Source organism: Sapajus apella, unplaced genomic scaffold (assembly GCF_009761245.1).
Source record: "Sapajus apella isolate SASKATOON/1434 unplaced genomic scaffold, GSC_monkey_1.0 scaffold23, whole genome shotgun sequence".
Classification (NCBI taxonomy): Eukaryota; Metazoa; Chordata; class Mammalia; order Primates; family Cebidae; genus Sapajus; species Sapajus apella.
In genome coordinates, this window is record NW_022436963.1 from 8,126,559 (window position 1) to 8,148,118 (window position 21,560).

General features: G+C 41.1%; 1 protein-coding gene across 7 annotated transcripts in view; it reads right to left on the reverse strand.

Annotated features, from left to right (window-relative positions):
* The window catches only part of ARHGEF3 (Rho guanine nucleotide exchange factor 3), a 290,282-nt gene that overhangs the window by 8,941 nt on the left and 259,781 nt on the right, over window positions 1-21,560 (reverse strand). For all 7 annotated transcript variants that reach the window (XM_032290250.1, XM_032290249.1, XM_032290253.1 and 4 more), the window contains 6 exons: window positions 19,300-19,470; window positions 17,540-17,602; window positions 14,977-15,073; window positions 14,732-14,808; window positions 7,465-7,722; window positions 880-1,050 (listed from right to left, as the gene is read on the reverse strand). In XM_032290250.1, coding sequence (XP_032146141.1) covers window positions 880-1,050; window positions 7,465-7,722; window positions 14,732-14,808; window positions 14,977-15,073; window positions 17,540-17,602; window positions 19,300-19,470 — 837 coding nt within the window. The remainder of the gene's footprint in view (window positions 1-879; window positions 1,051-7,464; window positions 7,723-14,731; window positions 14,809-14,976; window positions 15,074-17,539; window positions 17,603-19,299; window positions 19,471-21,560) is intronic.

Here is a 21,560-nt window from a genome sequence, read left to right on the forward strand (position 1 = left end):
AAAAAAAAAAAAAAAAAAAAAAAAAAAAAAAAAAAAAAAAAAAAGGATAAAGCACAAAATAATCAAGTTAAAGGCTTTTTGGTGTGGTAGTTGTGAAAAAGTTATGGAAATAATATGTTAAGAATTTTCTTTTGGGCACTGTTTAAATGTACAATATTTAGAATAATCAGATTTTTTTTTTTTTTGAGACGGAATCCTGCTTTGTCACCAGGCTGGAGTGCAGTGGCGCGATTTCAGCTCACTGCAGCCTCTACCTCCTGGGTTCAAGCAATTCTCCTGACTTAGCCTCCCGAGTTGCTGGGACTTACAGACTTACGCCACCATGCCCAGCTAATTTTTGTATTTTTTAGTAGAGACGAGATTTCACCATGTTGGCCAGGATGGTCTTGATCTCTTGACCTTGTGATCTGCCTGCCTTGGCCTCCCGAAGTGCTGTGATTAAAGGCGTGAGCCACCGCACCCAGCCCAGAATATCAGATTTTTACACTGTTTCTACTTCAATCAATCTTCCAGAACTTTGAGAGGCAGAGGTGGGATCACTTGAGGTGAGGAGTTTGAGGCTACCTTGGCCAATATGGTGAAATCCTACCTCTACTAAAAAAAATACAAAAATTAGCTGGGCATGGTAGCACGTACCTACAGTCCCAGCTACTTAGGAGGATGAGGCACGAGAACTGCTTGAACTTAGGAAGGCGGAGGTTGCAGTGAGCCAGCCTGGGTGACAGAGCGAGACTCCATCTCAAACAAAAACAAAACCAAAGACAAAACAAAGAAGATGATCCTTGATAGGGAAGAAATTGTAAGAGGAGGCTCCACATCAAATGAATTATGGATAGAGGAGACCCAGGAAGAGACTGCTTAAGGAGGGTAACTACTTACCACACCCCGATTGTTCTTCAGTTCACCATGACAACACAAGACTCGAGAGCTGTCGATCAGAGAGTCTTTCTGGCCTTCTTCCAAGTAAAGAAGCCGCTCTTTATAATAGCGGCATTCTGATTCCCCAGTTTTGGTGTTGATTTCTGCCACTATTCCCTGAATGATGTTTATCTATGGAAACAGAGGAAAATTAAGTATGGAGGAAAGGAGCAAACTGTGCACACCAAGTCTTAGGGGCTCGGCCTAGAAGGTCACCAGGACACACCTGGATCTAATTCTGTTATCTAAATTGCTACTTTGGGAAAAGATAAAAAAGTAAAAATAAATGATTTTAGTATACTGCATCTATCCATCTGTACGCATACACACACACATTTATTTGTACACATATAAAGATATTTGTGTTATATGTAAAACTAATATTGATGTATAATTTTATCTGGGAGGAAGGGATAACTACTGAGCTCCAGGATGTACACTTCTTAAAACGTGCTCACAATGTTAAAAATGTAGCCATAGAAAAAAATTGGCTAAGGAGAGAAAACAAAGCAGAATGTAAGCGTCCAAAAGAAGAACTGTCTTTGAGGATGTGACACTATTAAGAGCTTCAATGTCTCTCTACATGTACTAAATCTAATGTACAAACAGTATTTGCAAATTGGGTTTGAACAGATGGTTTGGATTTTTTTTTTTTTTTTTGGTATGGAGTTTCACTCTTGTTGCCCAGGCTGGAGTATGATGGCACAATCTCAGCTCACAGCAACCTCTGCCTCCCAGGTTCAAGTGATTCTTCTGCCGCAGCCTCCCGAGTAGCTGAGATGACAGGCATCTGTCACCATGTGCAGATAATTTTTGTATTTTTTAGTAGAGATGGGTTTCACCATGTTGCCCAGGCTGGTCTCAAACTCCTGAGCTCAAGTGATCTGCCCACCTCAGCCTTCCAAAGTGTTGGGATTATAGGCATGAGTCACCACGCCTGGCCTGGATATCTTTTTCAGTGACATAACATAAATGTTTATAAAGAACAGGGAAAAAATAGGAAAAAAAGACATCAGCATAATGATGGGGATAGTCTGTATAAATACACCCACACCCAGGGTCTAGAGCCCACGTGAGTAAGTTTGGGCAGAAGATTCCAAAGCGATGGTGGATGCAATGCTGTCAATACAAAAACAAGAATGCTGACTGAGATGTGGCCACTGGATATTTATTCTGACATGTTGTTATTCTGTCATATGAATATATCTAAATGTTAGAAAATGCTAGAAAACAGAAGGATGAGAAATTAGTTAAGTAAAACTCAATGACAGCAGGCTGGGCATGGTGTTTCATGCCTGTGATCCCAGCATTTTGGGAGGCCAAGGCAGATGGATCACTTGAGGTCTGGAGTTCCAGATCAGCCTGGCCAACAGGGTCAATCCCGACCCTAAAAAAAAAAAAAAAAAAAAAAAAAAAAAATTAGCCAAGCAAGGTGGTGCCCACCTGTAATTCCAGCTACTTGGGAAGCCAAGGTGGGAAAATCACTTGAACCTGGGAGGTGGAGGTTGCAGTGAGCTGACAACATGCCACTGCACTTCAGCCTGGGCAACAGAATAAGATACCATCTCAAAAAAACAAAAAAAATCCATGACACCAAGGAGAGGCAAACTAATGATTTCCTTTACAGGATTCTCCGTCCCCTACAAGTGAAAAGACCAGCAGTCCCATCGTTCTTGTGGTGCTAACTGAAAAATACTTAACAGATGGAAAACATTGGTAAGGCCTCTTCTTCATCACATTTACTTAAAAGAAAAGCCAATCAAAAAACAAAAAGAAAAAAGAAAAAAAGAATATATGAAGCCTGTGATGCCAGAAAAAAAAGATAAAAAGAGAAAAAATAAAAGCCAATCTCTGAAAAGCAAGGTTCCAAAAGAGGTCTTTGCTCAGTCAGAAGTTACCATGTCTTAAAATAGTGATAAATTCTATCTAGGATTAATTCTATCTAGGATTGCTAAGTAATTATTTTTCTTTCTTTCTTTTTTTTTTCAATTGAGATAGGGTTTCATTCTGCCGCCCAGGCTGGAGTGCAGTAGTGCCATCTCGGCTCACTGCAACCCCTGACTCTGGGGCTCACATGATCCTCCTGCCTCAGCCTCCCCAGTAGCTGGGACCACAGGCGTGCACCACCACACATGGCTAATTTTTGTATTTTTCATAGAGATGGGGTTTTGCTACGTTGCCTAAGCTGGTCTCTGACTCTTGGCCTCAAGTGATCTGCCCATCTCATCCTCCCAAAGTGCTAGGATTACAGGCATGAGTCACTGCGTCTGGCCAAGTAATTATTTTTCACATGCCAGTAAAATGATATTGTCTGCCAAAAGCAACTGGGTAAAAACTATTACTCAGTTATAACTTTTGTACTTCCACACAAGTTTGACAGAAGATCTTGCAGCTTTGAGCTGAAGTCTCCTATGGAGAGGGGCATAATCTGTTCATTTCTGTACCTGGGTGCTCTTTGACACAAGAGTTTCAAAGATTTCTTTATTATTTCTCTATTTCCCAAATTGTGGTCATAGCACTCACTACTTTGATTAAAAAAAAAAAAATTGTTTAAAAAAATACAGGCTCTTTAGTGTTATAAAAGAAGCTTTTTGGCCTTTGATGTCAATCTAATATTAAATATAAATCCTGTAAAAGTAATTTGAGTTTTATTAACATAAAACAGTAAATAGCAGAATATTTTGGTATACTTTCATATTTTTTTCCTTTCTTGGTTTTCAAAAATGACTGATTATTCACTGTTACTTTCAAGACAAAAACAATTCACAAAATATACTAAATCCATGATTCATCCTTCATATTCATTTAATGTTTATTGAGAACCTATTCCATGTCAGACTAAGTGGTAGCATTCAAAGAAATGAGAGGATTTCTGCCTTCAAAAAGCTTAAAACAAATGGGAGGTATCTGAGCAACTGTGTTATGTCTACTTTAACCTTTTACCTTTCTATATTTTTTAATATGTAGTGAAATCCATGCTTTTTCCTTACTCTTGAAGACCTCAGCATTAGTGGCTGCAGTTTATCAGTTAGCTGTTACCAGGTGTACCTGGACAGCTGGAATTAATCAGTACTTGGGTCAATTTTCTGGGTTGCCTGCAAGTATCTAGGAAACCAGAAAGAAGATGCACTATAGTCATAAATATGTGTTCATTTCCTAATTTAACTCAGGAACTGAACAGCTGGCATATCACATGAAGATTAATAAACTCAAATGCCATGACAGTTCCTCAGGCAGCTATGATTAGTTTCAAATACTGCCTCTTTCACTGGTCTTTGAAAAACAGAGAGGGAACAATGGAAACAATCAGTGTTCTCATTTCATGTTCTATGTATACATCATAATAACTCTGGGTCTGTTTTCATTTATTAAAAATAATGTTTTGTATTTCTGTCTACCTGAATATTATGAGGGTCTTATCTCTCTGCATTGTTTTTTTTTTTTTTTTTTTTTGAGATGGAGTACTGCTCTTGTTGCCCAGGCTGGAGTACAATGGAGTGATCTTGGCTCACTGCAACCTCTGCCTCCCGGGCTCAAGTGATTCTCCTGCCTCAGCCTCCTGAGTAGCTAGGATTATAGGCATGTGCCAACAAATCCTGGCTAATTTTGTGTTTTTAGTAGAGACGGGGTTTCTTCATGTTGGTCAGGCTGGTCTCAAACTCCCGACCTCAGGTTATCCTCCCACTTTGGATTATAGGCACGAGCCCAGACTGTGTGTTGGTTCTTGAGAGAGATTTATTTTGCAGAATTTCAGGCAGGGACAAACTTACATACAGCAGGTTGCCAATAGCCAACAGTCACGGCAGTTGTGCGTTTAAATTAAATTTATTGTTGCATCTCACACTGGGTTCTAACTGAAGGAAGGGACTGGTAGAGGGAGATGATAAGAAATACCTGGTAACAGTACAGAGATTAAGCCCACACATGCTGGACTCATCATCCTCAAAGAGGAATCTGAAAGCCCTGACTGTCTGGTCCCCTGTGCCACAATACTCACTGGCTCCTGCCAAGAAACAAGAATAGCAGTCTTCACGGCTGCTGCATCAAAAGCAGGATTGTTTTTCCCACTGATTTCAGTGATGTTTTTTCTTGAGTTGAGAAACAGTGGTGGATGGGGGGAAGGGATACTCTGCAGGATCACTTTCTGGCCAAAAAAATCCTTAGGATTTAAAACATTAAACAACTAGTTCTCTGGACTATCTGAATATACAAAATTCTATTTTAAGAAGTCCTTTTTTGGGAAAAATTTTTATCAACCCTCAAAACATTAAGAAATTGTAATAAAGACGCCTGTAATCCCAACACTTTGGGAGGCTGACGTGGGTGGATCACCTGAGGTCGGGAGTTTGGGACAAGCCTGACCAATGTGGAGAAACCCCATCTTTAAATAAATAGATAAATAAATAAAGAAATAAACGAACAAACAAACTGAAATTGTAATAAAGATATGGTAGTTTAGGCGCTGCATTAAAGGCAAGATCTCTTTTTAGATCTAATCATAGGACTGCATGCAATCAACTCCCTTGGAACGCAAGCAATTTACTTAGCGCTCTCTGATTTTTCCCTTTTCATAGATGGAAAATTTATTCAGGGGATATGTAAGTCAAGCTACATTGGTGCTATGGGTTTTATGTTTATCAAACATTCACAATGCACCCAAGAGTACAGGGCTAAATAATTCTGTTCATCTGGGGTAATGCCTCGAGGACCTTGTCAAGAAGGAAAAAAAAAAAATCCTGTGCGTATACCCAGTATAAGTAGGCATTGTGAAGACTTGTTTTGCAGACATTTTCAAATGCAAGTATACCATGTTGCATGCACAGATCAGCCTGAATAACTAGGTGCAGACTCAACTTTTGAAAATGGCTTCATACTTTATGCACTAGGGAAAGTGGTTACTGGCACATCCTTTTATATTACACACGATCATATCCTTACATATCTTTAAATTCAAACTTTAGCTCACTGGGTATGTTTTTTTTTTAAAAAAAAAAACAGAACAGTATTCTTTCATGCTCCATATTAAAAAATCTTTACAGTAACTCAGAACAGGTTCCTGTGCTTCAAAAAAGTCATGACTTCGAGTAGCTCACGCTCCCTGTTGTTTTTATTCCTGCAGACCACACACTTGCTGGGATGAAATATGGAGGGGAGGCAACTCTATTGCACTCCTCCCAGTAATAAAAACAGACATGATGAAGTGATATGGGCCTTAACCCCAGTGCCTGCATCCCCCATCTGTGCTGTACTGGGGGCCTGATCTGTGTTGGGCCCGCCAGATACATTGAATACATGAATCAGGAGAGGGTCCTTTATTATTCTTTTCTATCTTACTTGGAGGCACCCAGCCCAGTTCTGCACCAGTGAGGCTGGTGACCAGACAGCTCTCCGCAATTATAAACGCAACAGAAGCTTAAAGTAGTGAGCAGGCTTTCTGCATCAAGGTACAGAACCATAAAGAAGTAGAAGGGCACAGGATTTGGAGTCTACACTGAAAGGGTTTGAACATCAACTGCATCACTTGCTGGCTGTGGATCTGGGCAAGCTATTTAACCACCCCAAGCCTCATCTGGAAAATGGTCCTAATAAAAACAGCTATCTCCTAGGCTGTTGTGAGGGTTAAATGAGATACATAACCTATAAGGCAAATTTACAAAAAGTTGATTTACTGGGTACTCAATGCCAGCAATTATTACCATTATTGTTGTTTCTACTAATTATTATTAAACCCTTCTCTGGGAGGAGATAACAGTTTGCTCAACAGGTTTAAGCCTTCTGATTTTCAAATTATCTATGCATATCCTCCTTCTATCACTGTCCCAGATTAAATCAGAAAATGATTTAACGATTCTCGTGCCTTAGCCTCCTGAGTAGCTGGGACAACAGGTGCATGCCACCTCACCCTGCTAATTTTTTTTTTTTTTTTTTTGGTATTTTTAGTAGAGACAGGTTTTGCTTTTTTGGCCAGGCTGGTCTTGAACTCCTGGTCTCAAGTGATCTGCCTGCCTTGGCCTCCAAAGTGCTGGGATTATAGATGTGAGCCATCATGCCTGGCCCGCATTCAATAAACATTTGCTGAGTGAGGATCCCACTGGTGAGCAGGAGGTTTGACAAGGCAACCTATTGTAACTGGGGACCAAAGGGAGCTAGATCTTAAATGAATGTCTACTTCACAAATGAGCTTTGGGGCTAGGCTAAAAGGCAACTCATTATTTTATAACTAAACAAAATTTAAAAACTACACAAAGATCTTGTTCTTTATAGTCAGCAAGTGTAACACCAGATTAGAGTCACCTATATAAAATTAAGAATTTTACTGCCTAAGGGGCCTTACAGTGTAAACACTGCATTTTACAGTTTAGGAAACTGAGGCAGAGAGAAGAGAAGTGACTTGCAAAATCAAACCATGGATGATGGCAGTGCCAGGCCTGCAACCCAAGATTCCTGAGTACTAAGTACACAGGGATCCTTCCATTCACCCACTGACCCAATCAGCCATTACGGGGGAAATAACAAGAAAAGAGAGAAAGAAACAGACAAACTTACAGCTTCTTCCAAGTGCTGCTGATCTGGATTATCATTTGGTGTGTGCCTCAAGATTTCTCGAAGAAGTAGAGGGTATTTTACCAGACGGCTTCTTGGAATATCAAGGAAATTCCAGAGATCTAGTTTGCGGCTAAAGGGGGATTCTAAACATCGCTGTAGGAAATCCTGGACTCGGTGATCTTGCTTTTTGTGGTCCAGCAGAGCTTTGGCAGCTACTTGATTGCTACAGTAACTGTCATAGGAGCTGAGGCAAGGCAGCTAAGAAAGAAACAGAAAGAGAAGATGGAATGTCAAAATAATGTGAGCTCTGAGGCTATAGGTGGCCTCACTTATTGGGACTGAGCAAACACCTAACTGGTCTCTGGGTCTGGCCAACATCCTTTTTTTTTTTTTTTTTCTGAGACGCAAGAGCAACAAGAGTAACAAGTCTTGCTCTTGTTGCCCAGGCTGGAGTGCAATGGCACAATCTCGGCTTACTGCAACCTCCACCTCCCGGGTTCAAGTGATTCTCCTGCCTCAGCCTCCTGGGTAGCTGGGATTATAGGTGCCTGCCACCATGACTATAATCCCATATATATATAATTTTATATTTTTAGTAGAGATGGGGTTTCTCCATGTTGGTCTCGAACTCCCAACCTCAGGTGATCCGCCCTCCTTGGCCTCCCAAAGTGCTGGCATTCTGCATGGCTGGTGGAAAGTAGTGGAATCTTCAACATAGCAGGCAGTGGACCATTTTCTTAGGCTCTGGCTTGCTTTCACAAAGTAATTTTCTTAATTGCATGTTTACTTTCTTGATTAAGACTCTTATAGTTTGTTTGCATTTTCTGCCAATCTAAGTGATATGGTTTAGATCTGTGTCCCCGCCCAAATCTCATGTTGAACTGTAATCCCCAGTGTTGGAGGAGGGGCCTCCTGGGAGGTGACTGGATCATGGGGTGGATTTCCCCTTTGCTGTTCCTGTGATAGTGAGTGAGATCTCAGGAGATACGGTTGCTTACAAGTGTGTAGCACTTGCCCCCCTGCTCTCCTCCTCCTGTTCTGGCCATGTAAGATGTGCCTGCTTCTGCTTCTGTCATGATTGAAAGTTTCCTAAGGACCCCTCAGCCATGCTTCCTGTACAGTTTGCAGAATCATGAGGCAGTTAAACCTCTTTTCTTTATAAATTACTCAGTTTCAGGTATTTCTTTATAGCAGTGTAAGAACAGACTAATACACTAAACCAGAAACAACAGAAGTGAAATTACTGCCTATACATACAGTTCAGAATTTTCTAAACTTCCGAAGATATCTAGTCAGGTGAAACCCTCCTATTTTATTTACAAAAAAAAAAAAAAGATTTCCTTTAAGATTATTAATAAGAAACTCAAGGCCGGGCGCGGTGGCTCATGCCTGTAATCCCAGCACTTTGGGAGGCTTAGGCGGGTGGATCATGAGGTCAAGAGATCAACACCATCCTGGCCAACATGGTGAAACCCCATCTCTACTAAAAAATACAAAAATTAGCTGGGTGTGGTGCTGCGCACCTGTAGTCCCAGCTACCTGGGAGACTGAGGCAGGAGCGTTGCTTGAACCCGGGAGGCGGAGGTTGCAGTGAGCTGAAATCGTGTCATTGCACTCCAGCTGGCGCCTGATGACAGAGTGAGACTCTGTCTCAAAAAAAAAAAAAAAAAGAATCTCACTTAGAAGACTTTAGTGGCACAAAAAGGAGGCAAAGGGTCATACTCCATAGCCCAGCCTTTTGCATGGCTCGAACCTCTATACTAGCCCACATTAGTTTAAGATGATCTGATTCCAAGGAGCCCAATTATAAAGAGCCTCAAGAAGTTAAAGCAAAAGTATGATTACTAAAAAAATCAGATGCAGAGAGCATTTATAAACATCTTTTAAACTAGCTCTGACAGGCCAGAAACAAGTTTTGGCTGTCACTAACAGTTAACGTCACAATACCATGTGATAAACAATTTAAGCTTAAAGACTTTGGAACATTTAAACTTCACTGCCTTCATTTCAGCGAAATGCTAATTTCTCTGACATATCCCATCAGTCAAACTGTGCAAACACCACGTCAGAGGCTCAACGGAAAAGGCTTCTTGTCCACTTTTTCTGCCTTGGCATTCTAATCTAAGAGCTACCAGCCTCCAGAAAGTTACCGGAAGCAATAAAACGCAGCCAATGGCCTAACAGCTTTTGTTTCTCTCCCTTGCACTAGGAAGTCCTATTCCTTGTAATACCTGTTCTTTAGAGGGATTCAGTGCAAGACACTCGCAAAAGAGTGACTTTCATTTCTGCATCCTCACTACTTTGCATTGGGCCTACTATATGGGAGAAACTCTGTGTCTCTGTGTTCTGAATGAACAAATAAATGCATGTTTAATAGGTTATAAAATTAGCTAATATTTGATGGTTTGGGAACATTGCTTAAAAATAAAGTATGGCTGCCAGGCGTGGTGGCTCACACCTATAATCCCAGCACTTTGGGAGGCCAAGGTGGATCATGAGGTCACGAGTTCGAGACCAGCCTGGCCAGCATGGTAAAATCCCAGCTCTACCAAAAATACAAAAGTTAGCTAGGCATGGTGGTGGGTGCCTGTAATCCCAGCTATTCAGGAGGCTGAGGCAGGAGAATTGCTTGAACCTGGGAGGCAGAGGTTGCAGTGAGCCGAGATCGTGCCGCTGCCCTCCAGCCTGGGTAAAATGGGGGAAACCCCTTCCCAAAAAAAAAAAAAAAAAAAAAAAAAAAGTATGGCAGCTTCTGAAACTTTAAATACTCTGCTGCTGCTTTTACACATCTTATTGAAATTATTTTCTCAGTCACTGAAACCAAAAAAAGAAAGTAATATTTTAAAAGCTCACTGTTGAGCTTAATATTCCTTGGAAATGTCTACCTTCCTTACATGTTATTAAAAATCTCAGGCTGGATGCAGTGGCTCACACTTGTAATCCCAGCACTTTGGGAGGCCAAGGCACGTGGATCATGAGATCAGGAGTTCAAGACTAGTCTCGCCAAGATGGTGAAACCCTGTCTCTACTAAAAATACAAAAATTAGCCAGGTGTGGTGACAGGCACCTATAAACCCAGCTACTTGGGAAGCTGAGGCAGAGAACTGCTTAAACCCGGGAGGCGGAGGTTGCAGTGAGCTGAGATTGCGCCACTGCACTCCAGCCTGGGCAACAGAGCAAGACTCCATCTCAAAAAAAAAAAAAGGAAAAGAAAAAATCTCTACTTGTGTTAAAGAGTTGCAGAATTTTTTTCCCTCAACCTTATATCTGAAAGTACTAGCTATTATTTGAAAGTAATGATAATTGGTATTTACACATGCACGCGTGCGCGCGCACACATGCACACACACACACACACAGAGGGAGAGAGACAGAGAGAGAGAGAGAGAGAGAGAGAGAGAGAGAGAACCCAGACGTGGTACTGTGGCTTATAATTTAGATTTTCAGAGTTAATTAAAAAGGGCCTTAGGCCTTCTTAATTTCATTTGCAGTTCCTCACCTTTCAAAAAGATCTGGAAATGCTCAACGTTTTCATTAGTAAGAAACAAATCAGCAGTAGCCATCTGATGTAAACTAGTGAGGAACCGCAACCACACTGCTGCTCCCTGAGGATGGGCCATTGCTCCCTGTGATCCTGCTGCCCTGCTACCACGGCAACCAAATCAGGCTCTGGTCCTGTGCTCTCACCTGACAGGGTGCTCATTTCCTGGGCATGACCTGAAAGGCTATCTAGTTCAGTCACCGGCTAGGAAAGGCCACAAGTGATCTAAACTATACAGGGTGAAGAATGTACAAGATCTTGGTTCTCAAATACACACACACTCCCTTATTCAGAATGTGTGAGGTGAAAATGCAGTGGTTAAAGAAGAGGCTAGGCCAGGCATCATGGTTCACACCTGTAATCCCGTCACTTTGGGATGCTGAAGAGGGTAGATCACTTGAGGTCAGGAGTTTGAGACCAGCCTGGGCAACCTGGTGAAATCCCATCTTTACTAAAATATATGAAAATTAGCCAGACATAGTGGTGTGCGCCTGTAATCCCAGCTACTTGGGAGGCTGGGTCACGAGAATCACTTGAACCCAGGAGGCCAAGTTTGCAGTGAGCTGGGATTATGCCACTGAACTCCAACCTTGGCGACAGAGCAAGACTCACTCTGAAAAAAAAAGACTCAGAAATAGGGAGAATCAAGTTCAAAGCCTAACTCCCACAGCTGTTAGTCAGTGACTCTTCCGAGCCTCAGTGTGTCTCCACCTACGAAATGTATATTCTAACGTCCCGCCTCCCTTAATGAGGTAAGGCATACAAAATATGTATCAAGGGGCTTGGCTTCTGATTAAGAATCAGTAAGTATTAGCTATTATTACTTGTCCCTAGAAGTTTTTTCTTTTTGTGACAGGGTTTTGCTTTGTTACTCAGGCTGGAAAGTAGTGGCATGATCATGGCTCACTGAGCCTCTTCTTCCCAGGCTCCAGCAATTCTCCTTCCTCAGCCTCTCAGGTAGCTGGGGCTACAGACATGCACCACCATGTCAGCTAATTTTTTTTTTGTAGAGACAGGGTTTCGCCATGTTGCCCAGGCTGATCTCTGACTCCTGGGCTCAAGCCATCCACTCACCTCAGGCTTCCAAAGTGCTAGGATTATAGACATGAGCCACTGCGCCTGGGCCCTAGAATATTTTTATTGAAGGGACTGTGGTTTAGAGAACCAAAGCTACTTGCTTAGCTAGAGTCTGAAGCTTGTTCTTGTTTCCCCTTTACCCTCAGAGTTCTGAACTACTTGCCATCTCTTTATTAAACAGACTATCAAGAATTTATAAGGGAAATTCACTTTTTTAAAAAGTTCTTTATCCCCTTAATATTGTGAAAAGTGTCAGAAAAAAATCTATTTTTTTGCTTCCATGTACCCTGGCTCTTTCTTAGGAATTAAACTTTAATTAGACACCAAATTAACATGAGAACTTTCTCCCTTGGAGAGTTTAGAAATTATTTTATCATTGAAAAAAACGTTGGCATGGAGGTAAGTCACTTGGTTAGTTGTTTTTTTATGCTAGGGAGGGCTTACTCAAACAGGCTGACCCATTAGGGAGGGGGGACACTAATTCTTAGTAACTGGGTAGTTCCCTGAAAAAAAGCCACCACTCTGTTTAAGGTCTTCAAAGTAAAAGTAATTGATTCATTCTAAGGTCAAAAGGACTGGCCAGGGCTGTCCCACTTGGAAGGCTCACTTGTTTAAAAGGCGCCCCTCCCTACCCCCACCACTTTTTTCCTTTGGGGGGAAAATAAATCAGTTTTTCATGGGTCGAATGGGCTCTGACTTTTCTCATCCAAAGTCCACTAAGATGTTTACTTTGTTCTGTTAAAAATACAAGAACTCAAACATATGTACTCCTTGGTTTACTGTTCCCACTCATACGAACACATCTGCAGTTAAAAGAGGAAAAGCATTTAACAGCTCGTCAGGCCTGATAAATAAGGGCCATTTCTCACGAAGTCTGGCAACAACAGGCCAGTTGTTTAATTTTAGGCTGCTCTTCAAGATCCAAGTCCTCATTTGATGCCTGAAGGATCCAGATAGCAATGGGCCAGCATGCATGGTCACACTTCCTTTGGGTATGTACAGAAAAGGACTGCAAAGCTGCTCCAAGCTCAAACCAATTTTCTAATAAATGTGACAAACGCTTAGTTCAGCAAAAAGTTAGTATAAAGGCAAATTACTACAATTTTGCTTCTGGCACAAATTGACAATTTGCATATGCTGCCTAAGGAAACCACGTAGTCCTATACTGTTGTCTCATCAAAAACAGAGCAGTTATCCTACAAATTCTGGAATGCGGCCTAACTGTTCCTTTTATCCCTATATCAAAGTCCACAGACTCAGGCAGACTCTTTACTCATTATACCTTCTCTGTCTCTGTCTCTCTGTCTCCAGTTGGCTGGCTCTCTTTGGAGAAATTTCTTTGTGGGCTAAAGAAGTTAAAACATGGCTCATAATAAAATGAAAGTCAAAAATATAGAATGAACGATCTCTCTTGAAATATTAAGGCATATTTTCTAAATTATTCATCTTAGAACATTACTTGCCTTTCAGATACCCTTGGAATATTCCAGCCTTAGTGCTAAAATTGACTCCTGAACTAAAGCTATCTAAGTCATGAAACTCTCATTAAGTATCTTGACCAAGACAGTCAGTGAGAGATAAGAGATCAATGTAAAAACTTTCTGCACATCTATGTCGTATCAAGGCATGGGAACCGAAAGGTTTTAGGAAGATTAAAATGCAAATGTAACTGGGTAAACAGAACTCACATAGCAACAGTAGGATTTATAACCTTCACAACACTCTCCAAACAGTGAAATTATCTCTAATATTAGCTGTTTTGGTACTTCCTGCCTATTTTCCTGGAATACCGTGCGCCACAGAGTGATGAGACACCTAATCTCGCCTGGAAGAAGTCAGCAAAGTAATCTGCTCTCATTATCTGCTTTACAACAAATGAAAAACACTTGGAACTGGGGTGGATCATTCAAGTACTCATAGAAGGAAACAGAAATGTATAGAATGGGGAGTTGTGGGGACTGAGGCAAAATAGAGCACACACCTTGTCCAAAGTAAGTTAAACGAACAAACAACTTTATGTACACAATAAAACACAAATCCAGTCCCAGGATCATAAATTTATGACTCCTAAGATCACAGCTTATTTTTATTTAATTAGGAAAAGGAATGAGTTATGTTGAGATGAAACTAACCATATACTAAGCTGTCCTATGAAATTACTTAGCTTTGTATATATGCTAAACATTAGCAACATATGCTTATTATCCTGTTTATAAAACTACATTTTGACCATGAGATTCTTTTCTTGTGGCCTGAAAAGTTTGTTTGTTTTTTTTGGTAGTGGATAGGAATATGTCAATAAATTTTTACTGGGCTAGTAATAATTATATTAGCAATTGGCCTGATAGAATATTAACTAGTTTTGATTTGATATGAGCCTAGTAATAGTTTCATATGTACCTTTACTTATTTTGTTGCAAATGGCCCTGTTACTTTTAAAAGCAGTGTATTTATAATAAGAAAAGAACTGCTTTCATGTTTTAAATAGACAGTCTAAACATAATTATAATTTTACTAGGAATTTGGTTTTTTTTTTTCAGATGTGAAACCAATACTTGTAAAAAAAAAAAAAAAAAAAAAGTCTAGCTAAATGTTTCTCATCTATATTATTGAAATTTATCTGCAACAAAGACCGGAGAACTTTCTTACCCAGCCCACGAGGATGGGACCAACATGTTCAGTCGAGCCATCAGGCTTCCGAGCATCTCGAAGCTGACTAAGGAGCTCTGGCAAAAAACAGACAGAATGCTTATTTGTTAGGCATTTAAATATGAACAGGGCTGGAAGTAGGTTCTGAGTTATTCACATGGCAGGCATTTCATAATCACTCACGCGTTATAAGACAACTCAATTAAAGCTACAAGTCACAACCCATCCTGGGAACAAGATTATACCTTCATGTAGAGGAATTAGAGAGTCCAGTGTTCCAAAAATTTGATTCAACTCTTGTTCTGTCATTATGGAGAGTTTCAGCATGGGGTCATGATAAGCCTGCACAAAAAGGGCAAGAGATATAAGCAAATGTTTAAAATCAGAGGAAGTACATTGTTCATATAAGTGGCTCCTGAGAGGTCATATCCAATAACAAGATTTTCGGCTCTCTAGCTTCTCCCATAAAGCTTCAGAAACAGCAGATAGGTGTGGCTGGAGGAGAGGAAAAACCAGCACTGCCTTGAAACTTTGCGGTTGTTGATAAAACAAAGCAGATTTTTCGAAAGTTTTTTTTTTTATTCTAGTATATCATGTATCTAGGAAAGAGCATACATCCTAGGCATAGAACAGATTTGACTGTTAAAATGTTTTCAAAATGAAGATCCTGCCTGTTTAAAAAAAAAAATCCTACTTTATTCAAAACTAGCTACCAGTAGATTCTTTTTTTCAATGAGTACATATTTAAAATAAAGAAAAAGAGGAAAGAAACAGTGACTGGTATCCTGTAGTACTATTTGAACAAAGAGAGTAAAACCTCTGCCAATCCTATCATCTCTTATTAGAGATAACTGAACAACAAGAATATAGTTATACCCAGGGCACAGAAACAGAATATGAAGACTTAGAATCTGTTTCCTGCCTTCAAGGATTTTTTTTTTTTTGGGACAGAGTCTCGCACCGTCACCCAGGCTATAGTGCAGTGGTGCGATCTTGGCTCACTGCTATCTCCACCTCCTGGGTTCAAGCAATTCTCCTGCCTCAGCCTCCCCAGTAGCTGGGACTACAGGCGGGCACCACCATGCCCAGCTAATTTTTTTGTATTTTTAGTAGAGATTGGGTTTCACCATGTTGGTTAGGATGGTCTCGATCTCCTGACCTTGTGATCTGCCTACTTTGGCCTCCTAAAGTGCTGGGATTACAGGCGTGAGCCACTGCACTCAGCCTTAAGGAGTTTTATAAAGCTAATGGGGAAGATAAGAAAAACAAAAATAATTTTAGTTTTATATTTTAGTTTCTCATCTCATGGAAAATGAAATCTATGTTTAAATGAAAAGAAACTTTTTTTTTTTGAGATGGAGTCTTGCTCTGTCACCCAGGCTGGAGTACAGTGGCACAATCTCAGCTCACTGCAGCCTCTATCTCCTGAGTTCAAGTGATTATCCTGCCTCAACCTCCTAAGTAGCTGGAATTATAGGTGCCCGCCAGCATACCTGGCTAATTTTTGTATTTTGTTAGTAGTGAAGGGGTTTCACCATATTGGCCAAGCTGGTCTTGAACTCCTGACCTCAAGTGTTCCGCCCACCTTGGCTTCCCAAAGTGTTGGTATTACAGGCATGTGCCACTGGGCCTGGCTTATGTTTAAAAATTAGTTAAAGATTAAAAACAAGACTGATGTCACATGACAGCAAAAAGCCATCAAATCATAACTACTCTAGAGGTTCAGAGAATTAAAGCTGGAGTGGCCAAGGGAAGTTTTGAAGATGAGCTCCTTGGTACAGAAGAGGAGGCAATAAATGTTATATAAGAATGAATTGAGATTTGAGCTGGTTCCTGAAGGATGGGTGGATATGGATGGTTGAAAGGAAAGAGAAAAGTTTCTAGGAAGGTAGGGCCACCATTAGTAAAGGGATGGCAGGGAAACATCTGAAGGTGCTTGAGTTTGGCAAATCTTGATGCAGGAAAGGGGAGTTAGACATATGACCAGCATGATAACATCTCAGAGTGAAATAACTTCTTTGCCTTCTCTGATCTCCTCCTTCTCCAGCCCTACCTAAAATTCATTTCTTGGCTGTGTCCAAGCGAAGCTTGGGTGGCCATCTCTCAGGAATGCTAAAGGTAGAATTTCATCTTAGCAGAAAGACTAAAACCCTTAAAAGAAGGGAGGTATCCTTCTATCCTTCCAACCCTGTGATTCTTTGAGGAGGCTGTGAATATCAGATAAAGGAGTCTGGATTTTAACCTACAAGCCATGGAGTTGGGGGGCTGTGTTACTGGAATGGAAACATTTTTGAGGAAGATTTGTTGTCCTTCCCCTCCCCATACAAAATGTTGACTAGAAAACACAGTCCAATATAAGAGACCCCAACTTATATGATAGTATGCAATTGCCTCATTTAACTTTATTCACTTTTGAGATTCAAATGGCTTTATTTCTAAAACACAGCACAAGTTTCAGATATGCACACATTCTTTCCCATGGACAAAGAGTCCTACATATGAGACTTCTAGGACAAGGAAATAGACATAAAGCCAGGCCTCCATGGACATTTTCGGATTTAGGCTGAAGTATTCTTTGAGATGCATTAGAGACATGCAGAGGTAAACCCCTAAAGGTGCAAGGCCTGGAGAGCTATTCTGCCTTCTTGTTTTGAAGCATTTTCCCCTGTTTGGTATGTGGTAGAAGATTCTTCTCAATTTTGATGACCAGTCTTAGTTTTAAAGAGAGTTGTCATGAAGCACCACTTTAGGGTTGTTAAATTATTCAAGAAAAAATATGACTCAAATGACCACTGGATTTAAATTTACCTTTTTTGCTAATTTCAAGTCTTCTATCAAGTCTTCTTCTCCTTGGGAAAGCTCAAAGATTGCCTGTGAGGAAAGGCAAACATATTAACTGAATTCTCCCTTCATTTACAAGACCATATTCAAACAATGCTCGCTCCACTACTCAAAACCCCAAATTTACATATTTAAGTATTTTAAAGTTAGTCCCAAAAAGTTATATTAACCTGAAACAAATACATCTGTGCTTAAACCTGAATGAAATTGTGCTTCTCTGTGGGAGAAAGTTTCCGCACATTTCTAATCCAAAAAGTCATCTTTCAGGTTACAGAACTTTGATGGAGCCGAACAAGTGGGAACTATTTATTTATTTATTTATTTTTTTGAGACAGAGTCTTGCTCTGTAGCCCAGGCTGGAGTGCCGTGGCATGATCTTGGCTCACTGCAACCTTCACCTCCTGGGTGAAGCCTCCTGAGTAGCTGGGATTACAGGCACAGGCCACCACACCCAGCTCATTTTTGTATTTTTTGTGCAGATGGGATTTCACCATGTTGGTCAGCTTGGTATCAAACTCCTGACCTCATCATCTGCCTGCCTCGGCCTCCAAAATGCTGGGATTACAGGTGTGAGCCACCGCATGCGCCAGTGAGAACTATTTTAGGTAAAATAATTACAGTGTGAGCCATGGATTTGGCACCCTTGTTGTGAGAGGCAATCATAAGAAGTGATTCAGGGGCTATTCTAGATAATGGAAGTGGCAATATTATTAACTGGACCATCCCCACTTTTTCTTCTACTCAACAGAAGGTGAATCTCAGCAGAAAGTTTTATTTGTGTTATCCACTGCCTTGAGGCTGAAATTGTAGGAAGAATCCAATATTTTATCTCTCCAAATACATTGTGGTGAAGTTAATTCATTCTAAATTACTTCTCAGCCCCACAGGTACAATAAATAAAATTATAGGAGCTGATTGTGTGGAAGAGTGTGTAAATGGACCGTTTCTAATTTGGCTCTATTAAGCCATCATGCTAAAGAGCTATGATGCGAAGAATACTCTTTCACTCCCATCTGGGAAGTGAAATCGTCAGCAAACATTACCTTATTAAAGGACTACAAGTTTGTGATGATAGTTCAGGGTCTACTATGTTTCAGGCTATAGGGAAAAAGTGGTCAGGCTTTGAACGCTCCCTCTGCCTGGGGCTGACTGGTAAACTGGGCACAAAGCAGGTGAAGGTGCAACCCCGGGCTGAATACTCCAAGGATCTCATCAGATGATGCAGACATGAAGTGCTCAGCACAGCTTGGCACAAGCACTTAGACAAGCTCTTCTATACAGAATAATATTATCACAGCCATTTAGGGCAATTGATACAGAAAACTTACAGGGAGTGAAATTAACTGGATTCTATAGAAAGGAAGTTTTCCACAAAGCAGAATCAAAGTTATATAAATTAAATATTTAAAAATACTCTGTAAGTTGCTATCAAAATATAACTCAAATGATTATTTTTGTGAATTCAGTAACCTAAATAGACACTTGGTTTCATCTTCTTATAAATTCAGATTTTCACATCAGTTTCTTTTTAAAGTGAGGGCCACACCCTACCAGCTGGGTTTTGGTTTCTCAGTTCCCTCCCCAAGGTCAGACACTCCCGTTTTCCTCCTTCTACAAATGCAGTCAAGAATTGATTTGGAGACTGAGGCACAAACTCCAGCACAGCTGTCTCCTGAAGTGCACCTTTGTTCCAGACACATAGCCAACTCCATGGGCCCCGAGCCTACCTCCTGACGTTTGATTTCCTTGGATGTAAGCATCTGATTGACGCACACATCGAAGGTCTCACTCCAGAGCTTGCTATCTCTCCGTTTCGTGCTTGAGGGGGCGGCATTTCTGGACCAGGGTCGGGGGGCAAGGATGTCAGGGCGGCTCTCGCTGCGGAAGCTAATGGAGCGCTAAACAATGAGAAAAACAAACCATCAGGGGGGCAGCGGCAGGACTGGGTGGATCTTTGAGCAGTTTCCTGTCGTTGACAGAATATTAATCATATATGTGAAAGAAAAAGAGGACATTGCCACAAGGCCTTTGGGAAGTAGGGCATTGTCTTGAGTCTACGTGCTAAGGAAAATTGGACAGGGTTTGGAACATGTGCTGGGAGTATCCGTCCTGTATGACCTGGATACCAAGTGGACTATAGCACAAGCACATATCAGGCCAAACTCACGCATGAAGGCAGTTCTTGGTTACGTGATGAGCTCTATTTTTTTCCAGTGGACATCTTCCCTCTTTAGAAGAACAAGAGATAACAACAGTGGATGGCCTTTATTTATGTATTGCTTAAACATTTGGCCAGTACTTCTACCCTCCTCCTTCTATAAATAGAATCCCACTATCTTTGGGTATTCTATTTCATATAGTTTTGGTGGGCTCCCGCAGACCTGACCAATAGAGTATTCCACCATCTTGGTTAGAGATGGGCATGTGATTCCCTGAAATTTGTCACATGATTTATGGGAGAAAGAAGGGAAGAGTATTCCTTTGGGATTTTGAGTTCAAGAGATAACAGAAATGGGCTTACAGCAGCAACTCTCCCTGGTTGCACAGAAGCATATGTCTACTACAGGAGAGAATAAAGATACCCAGAATGAAGGATGGCGTGACCAATGGAGACAAGAAGGGAGCAAGCTTTACCGATACTGCTTGAGCCTCTGGATCCCACTGTGCCTAAAACCAGAAGCACCCTTAGACATTTTTGTTACGTGGGCTAAGACATTTCCCTTTCTATTATCTCATTGGGGTTCTGTCAACTTGAAACGTCTGACTAATACACATACCAAATACCATCTTCGCAGCAGATGATTCCTGTCCCCAAGGTATTTTCCTATTCCCAAAGAGGCCCCAGTAGCCTCTGGGGCAGTCTAACCACCTGAAGTCCACCTTTGTGACTTAAACAGCTACCAGAATGCTTTCTTGTGACAAATACAAATGATCTGGAAGAAAGCTGAATGCATCACTTTCAGTCTTCATCCTAGAAAATTTCATCACACTTACTGGAGACTTTGCCAAAGCAATGAGGTATTGCTGTGCTCAAAAACCACGTTCTTGTTTAGGAAGTGTTCCCCACCATGGCTCTCTGGGGACTTCAGCATAAAGTTTCAATTCTTCAGCTTGGCACAGAAAGTCGCTTGTGTGTATATATATATATGTATATATATATATGTATATATATATATATATGTATATATATATATGTGTGTGTGTGTGTGTGTGTGTGTGTGTGTGTGTGTGTGTGTGTGTGACGGAGTCTCGCTCTGTTGCCCAGGTTGGAGCGCAGTGGGGCAATCTCGGCTCACTGCAACCTCCACCTTCCGGGTTCAAGCAATTCTCCTGTGTCAGCCTTCCGAGTAACTGAGACTACAGGTGCCCACTACCACGCTCAGCTAATTTTTTGTATTTTTAGTAGAGACGGGGTTTCACCGTGTTAGCCAGGATGGTCTCGATCTACTGACCTCATGATCTGTCCTTCTCAGCCTCCCAAAGTGCTGGGATTACAGGCGTGAGCCACTGCACCCAGTCCAGAAGTCTCTTGTAATCTGACCACAGTCTCTGTATTTAGGATCCCATCCTGCCACTTGTCCATGAACCTCCATTTCTCCAACCAAACCAGGCTATCTGTCATTCCCTAAATATGTCATGCTTTGCCATCCTCTGTACTCCCTTTGAGCAATCTTCTCTTCCTGGAATATGTTTCCATCATTTCACAGTTGGCTAACTCTTAACTGTCCTCAGGATGTAACTCATACAGCACAGCCTCTAAGAAGTCTTCACCAACATTCTCATATCATTCTACCTTCTGCCAGAGCAATTTGGACATACCTCTGATGTCACACTTGATTAGAATTATTGGTCACCTGCTCTTTTTTTTTTTTTTTTTTTTTGAGACGGAGTTTCGCTCTTGTTACCCAGGCTGGAGTGCAATAGCGCGATCTCGGCTCACCGCAACCTCCGCCTCCTGGGTTCAGGCAATTCTCCTGCCTCAGCCTCC